This window comes from Nicotiana attenuata, unplaced genomic scaffold (assembly GCF_001879085.1).
Source record: "Nicotiana attenuata strain UT unplaced genomic scaffold, NIATTr2, whole genome shotgun sequence".
In the NCBI taxonomy this organism is placed as follows: Eukaryota; Viridiplantae; Streptophyta; class Magnoliopsida; order Solanales; family Solanaceae; genus Nicotiana; species Nicotiana attenuata.
Window position 1 is genome coordinate 489250 of NW_017670670.1, and position 11432 is coordinate 500681.

At 36.2% G+C, this 11432-nt stretch overlaps 1 protein-coding gene across 2 annotated transcripts; it reads left to right on the forward strand.

The window, feature by feature from the left end:
• The first annotated feature begins 927 nt into the window (after positions 1–927).
• Positions 928–6150, forward strand: LOC109242120 (aldehyde dehydrogenase family 2 member B4, mitochondrial-like). Of its 2 annotated transcripts, none has more exons than XM_019408951.1 (11): positions 928–1126; positions 1716–1853; positions 2117–2259; positions 2399–2552; positions 2674–2903; positions 3126–3215; positions 4109–4282; positions 4354–4491; positions 4927–5064; positions 5164–5225; positions 5653–6150. In XM_019408951.1, exons 1-11 carry the CDS (start codon positions 1057–1059, stop codon positions 5924–5926), a joined length of 1611 nt encoding a protein of 536 aa, XP_019264496.1. In that variant the 5' UTR covers positions 928–1056; the 3' UTR covers positions 5927–6150. The 2 variants fall into 2 exon arrangements, with proteins under 2 accessions (XP_019264496.1, XP_019264497.1); XM_019408952.1 differs by having other exon boundaries at positions 929–1126; positions 1719–1853.
• Positions 6151–11432: the final 5282 nt, after the last annotated feature.

An 11432-nucleotide genomic window follows, 5' to 3' on the forward strand; every position in this document is an offset into this window, starting at 1 on the left:
AGTATATATTTATACAAGCCCTTTGGGCAAAAATGTAAAATTCTTATTCTATAACTACCTACAGATGTATCCTACTTGATTGACTCTTGCCTAACAAACTTGTGGATAATGAAAAAGTAAAGAAAATAAATACACTACTTTATTTACACGTTTTTGGTATAAAATTTACTAGAAGGTTTCTAGATGGACTGCTATTGTCATATTGATTGGGCCCAGAATTATTTGTGTTGGGCTTTATTCCTGTCTTAAAATCAGATGGTCCATTTGTTATGAGAAATTGGGCCGCTGGACCGGATCGACCAAAAACTTGCTTAAGACCTATGTGGTCTGAATTAAACTCATTGAGCTCTTTCCCCTTCTTCTCGTCTGATCTCAAATCAAGATTAGGGTTCATGGTTCCAACAACACCTGCATGGATACGGAAGTCTGAACATCGTTCTTGCCTATATTTGATAGTTTGCAGAAGAGTCGTTTGGTTTTGTTTTCGTGCTTCTCTTGGTCTCGAAATTTAGAAAAGGAAGCCTATTCAGAACATTACTAACTTATGAAGGGTACATCCCTTCAAATAAGTGAAGAGTGAGGGAACATTATCATGGGAAAGAAATTTAAACGGTGCAACGCTTGAGAATTTTGAAAGAGGGGACTGTTCAGAAAAGCGTGTATATGTAAGTTTTTAAAAATAAATAGAAAATTAATTGAACAAGGTTAATTTCGTAATTTAACTTATATTGCAGATGTAGATGTAGATAAATAACCAAAGCATAAGGACGATAACTGAAAAGAAAATGGGTTAATTTTTGTTGAATAGTGAGACCATCAAACAAAATGTTTAACTAACCAAAAAAGAAGTGCACTTTAATTAATAATAGAATTATTGGTTCGATAATATTGAAAGAGAGAGAAACAAGGTAGAAAAGAAAAGAAAAAGCATGAGGCCTAACTAGACAAAAGGCCATTTGGCACTTAGCACCTACTACTTACTCACTCATCATCTTCATCTCCCTATCTTCTCACTCCCCATTAACATAAGCAAATTAAGACACCAAGTTCAAGGCTATGGCTGCTCGAAGACTTTCTTCTCTGCTCTCTCGTTCTCTCCATTTTCCTTCTGCTTCTGCTCCTCTAGGTTGCTAGCTTTTTTCCTTCTTTTTTTTTTTTACCTCATTGTTAATCTGTATTATTTTCAAACTTTTCTTTTTCTTCTTCTTTTAGTTTTATATATTTAATGATGATGGTCAAGTTGTCCGATTACCTTATTAAAACTCTAATAGGGAAAGAATTGTACTTGTTTGTGTGTCGGACCAATTAATGCTACATGCTTTGATATTGCTGGGATCTTGAATAGATTAAAGCCTAAAAGGGTATCCATGGTATTTAATGAACTACTACTTCTGTTTAAATTCTTCTGTTTTTCCTGTCTCGGGTTGTTTTTTTATGTCTTGGCTTCTACTTGTAGGGGACAGGAAATTTTAAATGTTTTATCCTAATTTTTCAATCTACCATGAAATGTAATGCAGAAGAAGCTTGTGGGCACACCCTGTATCTGTTAAAGCAAAAAGTGGACCAATTTACATGATTGTTTCTATATATATGTTGTGAAATTGATGCATAATAAAACTTTTCCAATTGGAATATACTGCAATAATTAGTTGTACACATATTTGATTTATGCTAGTCAGTACAAAAGTTTATGGTTTTTAATTAACTGAAATTAGCAGGAAGGAGTCATGGTGTTGCAAGGCACATCAACAGGTTTAGTACTGCTGCTGCAGTTGAAGAATTAACCACTCCACCTGTTCAAGTTAATTTCACTAAGCTTCTAATCAATGGCCAATTCGTTGATTCTGCATCTGGTAATTATTCCGTACCATTTCCAATCTTTACACAAATAGCTGGCCATATTCATTATTTACTTTTTCTAGCCATATATATAGTTTATATATTGATTATACACAATTATTACATATATAAAATATAAATTATGCATATATTATACCTCCACTGGCTATTTTTAATTTAAGCGGTTAGGTAGGCGGCTATTTGGGTTAATTCTTCTTCTTTTTTTATTAGTTGCTATGCTGCTGGAAATAAAAATTGGATATATGTCTTTTTGTAGGAAAAACATTCCCAACTTTGGATCCAAGAACTGAGGAAGTCATTGCAAATGTTGCTGAAGGTGATGCTGAAGATATTAATCGCGCTGTGGCTGCTGCTCGCAAGGCATTTGATGAGGGACCTTGGCCCAAAATGAGTGCTTATGTAAGCTTGATATCTTTATCTTTACTATGTCTTCTGCTTTGATGCTACTCCAATTTGTGCACTGTCAGTTTCTAGAAGTTTTTTTTTTCTTTTGCTAGTTATGTAAAATCTCTTAATCTTTGTGGGGGTTGTTCTTCAGGAAAGGTCAAAGATAATGTTAAAGTTTGCCGATTTGGTGGAGAAACACAATGATGAGCTTGCAGCTCTAGAAACATGGGATAATGGCAAGCCATATTTGCAGGCTGCCCAAGCTGAAGTACCTTCATTTGTGCGGCTATTTCGGTATTATGCTGGTAATGACACTTTTCAGACAAGGAATATATGCTCATTAAACTTTTCTAGTTGATTCATACTTTCAAGCTTTCTCGTGTATATACAAATCTTTTGAAACTTTGCTTTCTTGGGAAAACATAGGTTGGGCAGATAAAATCCATGGTCTAACCATTCCAGCTGATGGGCCACACCATGTGCAAACTTTACATGAACCAATTGGTGTTGCTGGTCAAATAATTCCGTGGAACTTTCCTCTTCTTATGTTTGCCTGGAAAGTTGGGCCTGCCTTAGCATGTGGTAACACTATTGTCCTGAAGACTGCAGAGCAAACTCCACTGACTGCTCTTTATGTTGCAAACTTGTTCCACGAGGTTGGTTCATGTACGCTACTTTGGTGCTGAGGCATAAGTTGCTACATTGCATAAATTTCTCAGCAATTGCATAAGAAAAAAATTGCTCCCATTTTAGACGATCCTGCATCCATTCAGGATGTTTTAACTGGAAAGATAACTTGAAAAGATGTCCTGTTCTGTTTGCAAGATTAATGACCCTTCACTCCATGTATCTGACATATTGTTTTTGACTTTTAACAGGCTGGTCTTCCTCCAGGTGTTCTAAATATTGTTTCTGGTTTTGGACCAACTGCTGGTGCAGCACTTGCTAGTCATATGGATGTGGACAAGGTCTATGAGAAACTCTTCTCTTCTTTGTTTTCTTCTCAAAAATAAAAACTCTTCTCTGTTATGAATTAAGTGCCGTTTTTTGAACTTGTGATTACAATATTTATATATGAATGATTTGGAGGATGAATTTTACCTAATGACACATTTCCACTTTGGTGCATCAGTAGCATAGTTTCTGTTTTCACTGTTAGAGCAGCTAGTGCTTGTCAATCATGAAGCCACCATGCAGTGACGGTGTGGTAAGCTAATTACAACTTACAATAATATAATAGTCGAGTCAGGGTGAATATAACATTTACAGTAATATGATTATAAGATGAGTTTTCGAGGTCTCTCACTTGTGACCTTTATTGGGAGGCTTAACAATCCGCCACACTTATGCAAGAAAGAGCGATCGGTGGATTATATCGTTGGAACTTTATGCTTAGGGTAATGGTCGGATCCTTATGGGCCAAGAGGGCTAAATGCTTTACACGGTTTATTCTGGATTAACTAGTTGAGGTGGGGGTTGACAATAACTGGGATTCTGTTTCATTGTTAGGATTCTGTTTCTGCACTATGTAATTTCCTGGATAAGAAAGCCTAAAGGTGACTTAATACTTCCATTTTGGTGACATACGTGATATCGAATTCAGACAGAAGCAGCAACCATCTTGTCGTCTTTCCCATGACGTTAAGGCTGGTTTCGCAAATGCCAATGGTCAAGTAAATAAGGAAGATGAACCTCTTTCTGGGGAATTTGTGCTAATCTAGCACGAGATGATAAAGAGAGCTTCGTCTATCGATGAACTGCAGAATGACGGAGCTCTGACCTGAATTTTATTGTATAACATGTAATGCATATTTGATTGGCATTTTGACCCCCATTAAAATTTTCCATTTCATTCTTGCAGCTTGCATTCACTGGATCAACGGAAACTGGAAAAACGGTACTTGAACTGGCTGCCAAAAGCAATCTGAAACCAGTTACCCTCGAACTAGGAGGGAAATCACCTTTCATTATATGTGAGGATGCTGACATTGATCATGCTGTTGAGCTAGCACATTTTGCACTCTTCTTTAATCAGGTCTGGCAGATTCTTCTAAATTAAGTACTCATATATAACTGAGGCATCACTGAAGTTAATTCTGTCTGTAGGGCCAATGTTGCTGTGCTGGTTCTCGTACCTATGTACATGAGCGAGTATATGATGAATTCATAGAGAAGGCTAAGGCACGTGCAATGAGACGTGTAGTTGGCGATCCCTTCAAGAAAGGTGTTGAGCAAGGTCCTCAGGTACTCTCTCCCCCCTTGTCCCATTCTGTTTACTTTTGCTGCTTCCATATCTAGAAACTTTCACATTTTATATTTCTCTGCATTTTTTCCCGATCATCTGTCCCTGAGAAAATACCTACCTAAAGTTGGGCCCTAAACTAATTTGTAAAGAATCTGTTCTATTCCCAATTTCATCACACTACCGCGTGGTATGTTGTCTGACCTACCGGATCATTAAGTGAAAAATCGTCCTCCCAAGAGGCTCTCTTCTGTTATGTCATGCGACAATTCAATTTGGTAATGAGCTATTGAAGTTCAAGGAATCTAAAATGTCTACTTCCATGAAAGATTTTATGAATTATCTGTCTCCTAAGTGACAAATTTTTGTGAATGACATAGTATATAACTTGAACTTTCACGTTCTGAAGCTAATCTCATATCTAATAAACATTATAGATCGACTCGGAGCAATTCCAGAAGATTCTTCGGTACATAAGATCAGGCCGTGACAGCTCTGCTACCCTTGAATGTGGTGGTGATAGATTTGGCTCCAAAGGCTACTTTATTCAGCCCACTGTATTCTCAAATGTGAAGGTATATGCTTGTTTTCCTCCTCTGAAGTGCTCAAACAATTTCTCTGGAAGTTCCTTCGGAAAAGCTTAACGTGATCTTTGACACAATTGGTTCAATCAGGAGGACATGTTGATAGCACAGGATGAGATTTTTGGCCCAGTGCAGTGTGTCTTCAAATTCAAGTAAGTTATGATATGAACCTTTTATTGCAAAAGGGCTAGTCAAAATTTTACGCTCTATTGCGGCTGGAAATTGATAAATTAAACATAAGCTTCACTTAGAGCACATTATTCTATCTTTTGTTACAATTTTGCTCAACTTAAACTTTCTGGTGTTTTCTCTACTAGGGGTTTAACTTTGCTTAGCAAACCATTAGTTTCCACTGGCTCTCTTCTCTACTGAGATGGGCAATTGGTGTATTTTTTCCAATAACTGGGAAAAAAACATTCCAGAGTATATCTTATATTTGCCTTGCGTTAGGTCTAAATGATAGACGTGATGAAAAGCTTGGTCTATGTTTATGGATAAAAGATTTTTGTTCTTAATGATATGAGACGGTTTAAGGATAGCAATCTCATGTTAAGTGTTCTCTTGTCGATTTTTTGCCAGGGATATTGGCGAAGTGATAAAGAGAGCAAACAACACACGCTATGGTCTTGCAGCAGGAGTATTCACAAAGAACATCGACACAGCAAACACCTTGACCCGAGGACTGAGAGCTGGAACTGTGTGGGTTAACTGCTATGACGTATTTGATGCTGGGATTCCTTTTGGAGGATACAAGATGAGTGGCATGGGCAGAGAAAAGGGTATTTACAGCCTTAGCAACTACTTACAGGTGAAAGCTGTTGTTACTCCATTGAAGAATCCTGCGTGGATATAGATCGCTGCTCGCCTCCCTGTTAATCCGAGTACTCTTTCTGTAAACTGGTGCCCTTTGATTGTCGTGTGGAAAAGCATTAGTCCTAACTACAAAGTACAATTTCCTTTTTTTTTTCTAATAAAAAGTTCCATACATTATGTGAGAATACGATCTATGGAGAAAGTACAGATGGTATGATAAACTTTAAAAGAAGTACAATACATGTCAAAATCACATACATGAAACTCTATTTTCTTCTCTTGTTGGATCAAATTTCACCAAGGGGCAAGGACTAGGCATCTCTGGAAAGAGATGACTTCAGTCTTCAACCCTGTTCAAGGGCGATTTATCAAAGGGAAATTGTGCTATCTCTCTTTGTGTTTCCTGGGAAGGGATTATACAAGTTCAAAGGGTCATTCCTGGTTTCAAAAATCATCATTGAGGTGCTTGCTTGGATACCATTTGTACATAGTTATTAATGTAAAACCATGATCCCAAAATTTGATGTCACTGAAAATTGAAATTTCTTTATGTCTGCGTACGGGTGTACATAGGTCGGGTAGGTTCGGATTTTTCAGTTACCAAACCAAACCAATTGTGCCGGGTTATTAAATCTAAAGACCAAACCAAACCAATAAAAGTCGGATTTTTTAATCTCGGTTTTTTCAGGTTTTCGGGTTTATTTCGGTTTTTTTCTCCATAAAGTCTTCATAGAACAAAACATAGAATTTGTGCTCCAAATATTTTTTTGATCCTAATAAGACATAACTATATAAGGTGTTTTTCAAGAAAATAACATAAAATATGAGATGAGCTATGGCATGTACTAAAATATTTAATAATAAAAATAATAAAATCGATAAAACAAATATTATTAATAAGCCATAATGAAAATAAACATAATCTTAAGTTACTAAGTATGACTAACAAGTACTATTTTTATATGAGTAAACACCATAAAAAAATAAGTTGTGCATTTATCTAAACCATGGAAAAATTAAAAAAAATAGATATCCAACACTATTGTCATTCCTGCAAAGTTGCTAAATTAAGTACGACTAACAAGTACTACTTTTACATGAGTAAACACTATAAAAAATAAGTTGTGCATTTTATCTGAACCATGAAAAAACTAAAAAAATAGATATCCAACACTATTGTCATTCCTAGTACAATTTAATTGAATCTTTTATTTACATTAATATTGACTATAAAACTTATTGTAGCATTCAAGAATTATAAGTCCAAATTTAAAATAAATACGTTAAAAGATAAAACTATGAAAATGTTTAAGAAATATTTATAAACTACACTACAATAAATATTTTTATGTACTAAATATATTTAAAACTTCTATACATGTAATATCGGGTTGGTTTGGTTCGATTTGACTTTTTTTTCAGCTAAAACCAAACCAAACCAAACCAATTATGGTCGGATTTTTTCTCCAACACCAAACCAAATCAAACCAAACCATAGTCGATTTTTTTCTCGGTTTGATTCGGATTATCGGTTTGGTGCGATTTGTCACCCCTACGTATGCGCATTGCTCCAGATTCAAGGTTATATGAGAATTGAGATCCCACCTAAATGATACTCTAATAAAGAAAGAAAAAGAATGTATTAGTCATGCATACCAATATATGATTATAAAAGATACTCGTATAATCGTGGCAGCTTGCGACGAGAGATGACCAAAGTTTAATTAAAAAGGACGCTGTTGTTGAACAAAGACAATATGGCTATTAAAGAGATGGTTGCTTCAAAGTAAATCAAAACCAAGGACGTTAATGGCACAATTGTACACTTAATCACTCCTTTTAATATTCATTTTCATTTGTATTACGTACGTCCAAGCTTGATTGTCTGACTACTACATTAAAAATCAATTCCATATCGGCATTCCACATAAACCTTCAATTCTTGTACCAATACTGACTTTTTTATTCTCATTAATTAACTAAAGGTATGACCTAACGATTAACGAAGCCTGTGAAAACTAAAAATATCAGAGTTCAAAATTCATCAAAAATCAATTATGTTAGGTGATCCCTTTTTATATGTCTAAGATATTATTATGGATACTTATGCTAGTGAAAGATAGCACGATACAACCTGACCAATAATTCACTTTATAATAAAAATAAAACATTCAGTCTTTTTGTTTGATTGACCCCTCCTCCAGTGGTGAGAATACAGCTTGATTGATATCTGTATTTTACTAGCATGCTTATACATCGATTATATTATTTCGTTCTAATAGAGTCATGCTTCAGTTTAATACGTGTTATTACCAAATTATGAAGAAAGATTAAGCGCGTTAGATTAGTCATTTCTTGATTGGTCCACGTTTATCCCTTTCTCTTTCTGCCGTCAACCTTAATATCATACGTTACTGTCAATATTTAAGGATTACTTCTTGGGTTTGTTATTAATAAATAATAACAAAAGAGGTGTGAATGGAAAATGGTGGAAAAAGAAATAGAGGGAAATGAAATTTTGAATGAGTTCATTTCACTTATGCACTTTGTCCCTCATTGGTAGAAGGAAAGAAAATCTTTGTGTATATAAAGAGAAACTCATCTTTTAGCTCTTAAAGAGCTAAGAAGAAGTCAAGCCTCGCGCCGTCGTCGTCGCTCGGCTTCGGCTAGAAAATTCAATCCTGTTTTTCTTTCCCGGATTATTTTAAATCCGTTTTATATTTCCCGTAATCTTTTGAACAGCCATGGCTGTTCTGAAACAGTGTCACACCTGTTCCAACAGCTATGGCTATTCTGAAAGGTTGCAAACCTCTTCAGAAACAGCACCAAGTTGGCTATAAATATACCTTCAAATCCCAGAATATTTACTTACTAAATTTTCTGAATCTTCTTCTTCTTCTTCTGCACAAAATATTCCAGTGTGTTTTACGACCATCGAGTGGTTCGCCGATCACCAGGTATCCGGGGTGCTTCAGCCTTAGTCCGTGCGGCTCTCTCCTATCCCCGGCGCGCGCGCTCGCGTGCGTGCCGGGTGATTAACGAACCCCGGCGCGGAAAGCGCCAAGGAATACTAAATTGAAAGCCTGCCCCACGCGCCCCGTCGCGGTGCGCGCGGGGGGACTTGTGCTTCTTTTAAAACACAAACGACTCTCGGCAACGGATATCTCGGCTCTCGCATCGATGAAGAACGTAGCGAAATGCGATACTTGGTGCGAAATGGGATACTTGGTTCGCCGATCACCGATACACTGGTGAGTTAAATCGTTCTATCTTGGGAGGATATATTCCAGAACCTCGGGTACTTGAGGGGAATAATTTCCTTAAGGACACACTGTGTATTCAGTGGGCTCGATTTGTTCCTACAACGTTTTCAGAATTTATTTTGAACAAGTTTACTATTTTTCGGAATTTAATTTCTATTAATTTTCTGTTTTTGTTTTCAAAAAGATTGTTATTTAATTTATTTTCAGCAATACAGATATATAACAATTTTAAGGAAATTAAATTTATTATATTCTGTATTCTGTCTGAATTTTACTATTCTGATTTGAAGATATAAAAACTTCATCAGGATATTGAAATTCAGAAAACGATTTGAAGAACATAAAAACTTCATCGTTTTTCTGTAAAACAATATATAAAAACCTTAGTTGTTTTTATTACGTACTGTTTATTGATTACAGTATTATTTACTGTTTTGGTTTTGCCGTTAATTGATTTCTTCTGTTGTTGACAGTAAGAAATGGCAAATGAAAATGGAAATCCTTCTGCGACTGTTGGTGCAACGACGATAGCCTCGTCAAGCCGCACTGTTGTTCCTCCGGCTGAGAAACCGGGGAAATTTTTCGGAACCAACTTTAAAGGATGGCAGCAAAGGGTGTTCTTCTGGCTTACCACACTTGGTATGCAGAAATTCACTAGTGAAGAGCCTCCAGTGCCTGCTACGGACATGTCGGACAATGAAAAGTTCATGGTTGTTGAGGCGTGGAAGCAGGCAGATTTTCTTTGCAAAGGCTATATTTTAAGTGCTTTAGAAGATGACTTGTACAATGTGTACAGTGCAATGAATACTTCGAAAGAATTATGGGACGCACTTGAGAAGAAGTACAAGACAGAAGATGCATGCTTGAAGAAGTTTGTGGTTGCCAAGTTTCTAGATTATAAAATGATAGACAGCAAAACTGTGGGAACCCAAGTACAGGAGCTTCAACTTGTTTTTCGCGACCTTATTGCTGAAGGTATGGTCGTAAATGAAGCAATTCAAGTGGCTGCTATGATTGAAAAATTGCCTCCTTCGTGGAGAGATTTCAAGAACTATCTTAAGCACAAGCGCAAAGAAATGAAGTTGGAAGATCTTGTGATACGTCTAAAGATCGAGGAAGACAACAAAACAGCCGAGAAAAAGTCTCGTGGAAATTCAACGATCATGGGAGCTAATATCGTTGAGGAGACTGCTCCAAAAAGTAAGAAGAGGAAGAGGTCTTCTGGACAAACTAAGGAGCAGAACAAAAAGAAATTCAAGGGCAGCTGCTACAATTGTGGAAAAGTTGGTCACAAGAGCCCTAATTGTCGTCTCCCGAAAAAGGATAATAAGAAAGGACAAGCCAACATAGTGGAGAAGAACAATGACATTGATGATCTTTGCGCAATGCTTTCGAAATGCAACCTAGTTGGAAATCCGAAGGAGTGGTGGATTGACTCTGGAGCCACTCGACATGTTTGTGCTGTCAAAGAGGCATTTGCGGCTTACTCTACTACTGGTCCCGAAGAAGAAATTTCCATGGGAAATAATGCAACAGCCAAGATTGAAGGTTATGGAAAGATATTCCTGAAGATGACTTCCGTCAACGTGTTAACGCTCAACAACGTTCTTCATGTTCCTACTATTAGGAAGAATTTAGTTTTTATTTCTTTACTTGTAAAAAATGGATTCAAATGTGTATTTGTTTATGATAAAGTTGTTGTAAGCAAGAACGAAATGTATGTTGGAAAAGGCTACCTCACGGAGGGCCTTTTCAAACTCAATGTAATGGTTGTTGACAGTATGAATAAAATTTCAGCTTCTTCTTATTTATTGGAGTCAAATAATTTATGGCATATTCGTTTAGGACATGTCAATTATAAAACCTTGTGGAAGTTAATTAATTTAGAAGTATTGCCTAAATTCGAGTGTAATAAATCGAAATGTCAAATATGTGTTGAATCCAAGTTTGTAAAACATCCTTATAAGTCTGTTGAAAGGAATTCAAATCCTTTAGACTTAATTCATACTGACATTTGCGATATGAAGTCGACACCATCTAGAGGTGGAAAAAAGTATTTTATTACTTTTATTGACGATTGCACTAGATATTGCTATGTTTATTTGCTTAATAGTAAGGATGAAGCAATTGAAGCATTTAAGCAATACAAGAATGAGGTATAAAATCAATTGAATTAAAAGATCAAAATGATTAGAAGTGATAGAGGTGGAGAATATGAATCTCCGTTTGCAGAAATATGTTCGGAATATGGAATTATCCATCAAACTACTGCACCTTACTACA

Coding starts and splice junctions, on each gene's coding strand:
- LOC109242120 (XM_019408951.1), top strand. CDS start 1,057: ATGGCTGCTCGAAGACTTTCTTCTCTGCTCTCTCGTTCTCTCCATTTT. Junction 1,127..1,715: donor TTCTGCTTCTGCTCCTCTAG/GTTGCTAGCTTT, acceptor AACTGAAATTAG/CAGGAAGGAGTCATGGTGTT. Junction 2,904..3,125: donor TTGCAAACTTGTTCCACGAG/GTTGGTTCATGT, acceptor GACTTTTAACAG/GCTGGTCTTCCTCCAGGTGT.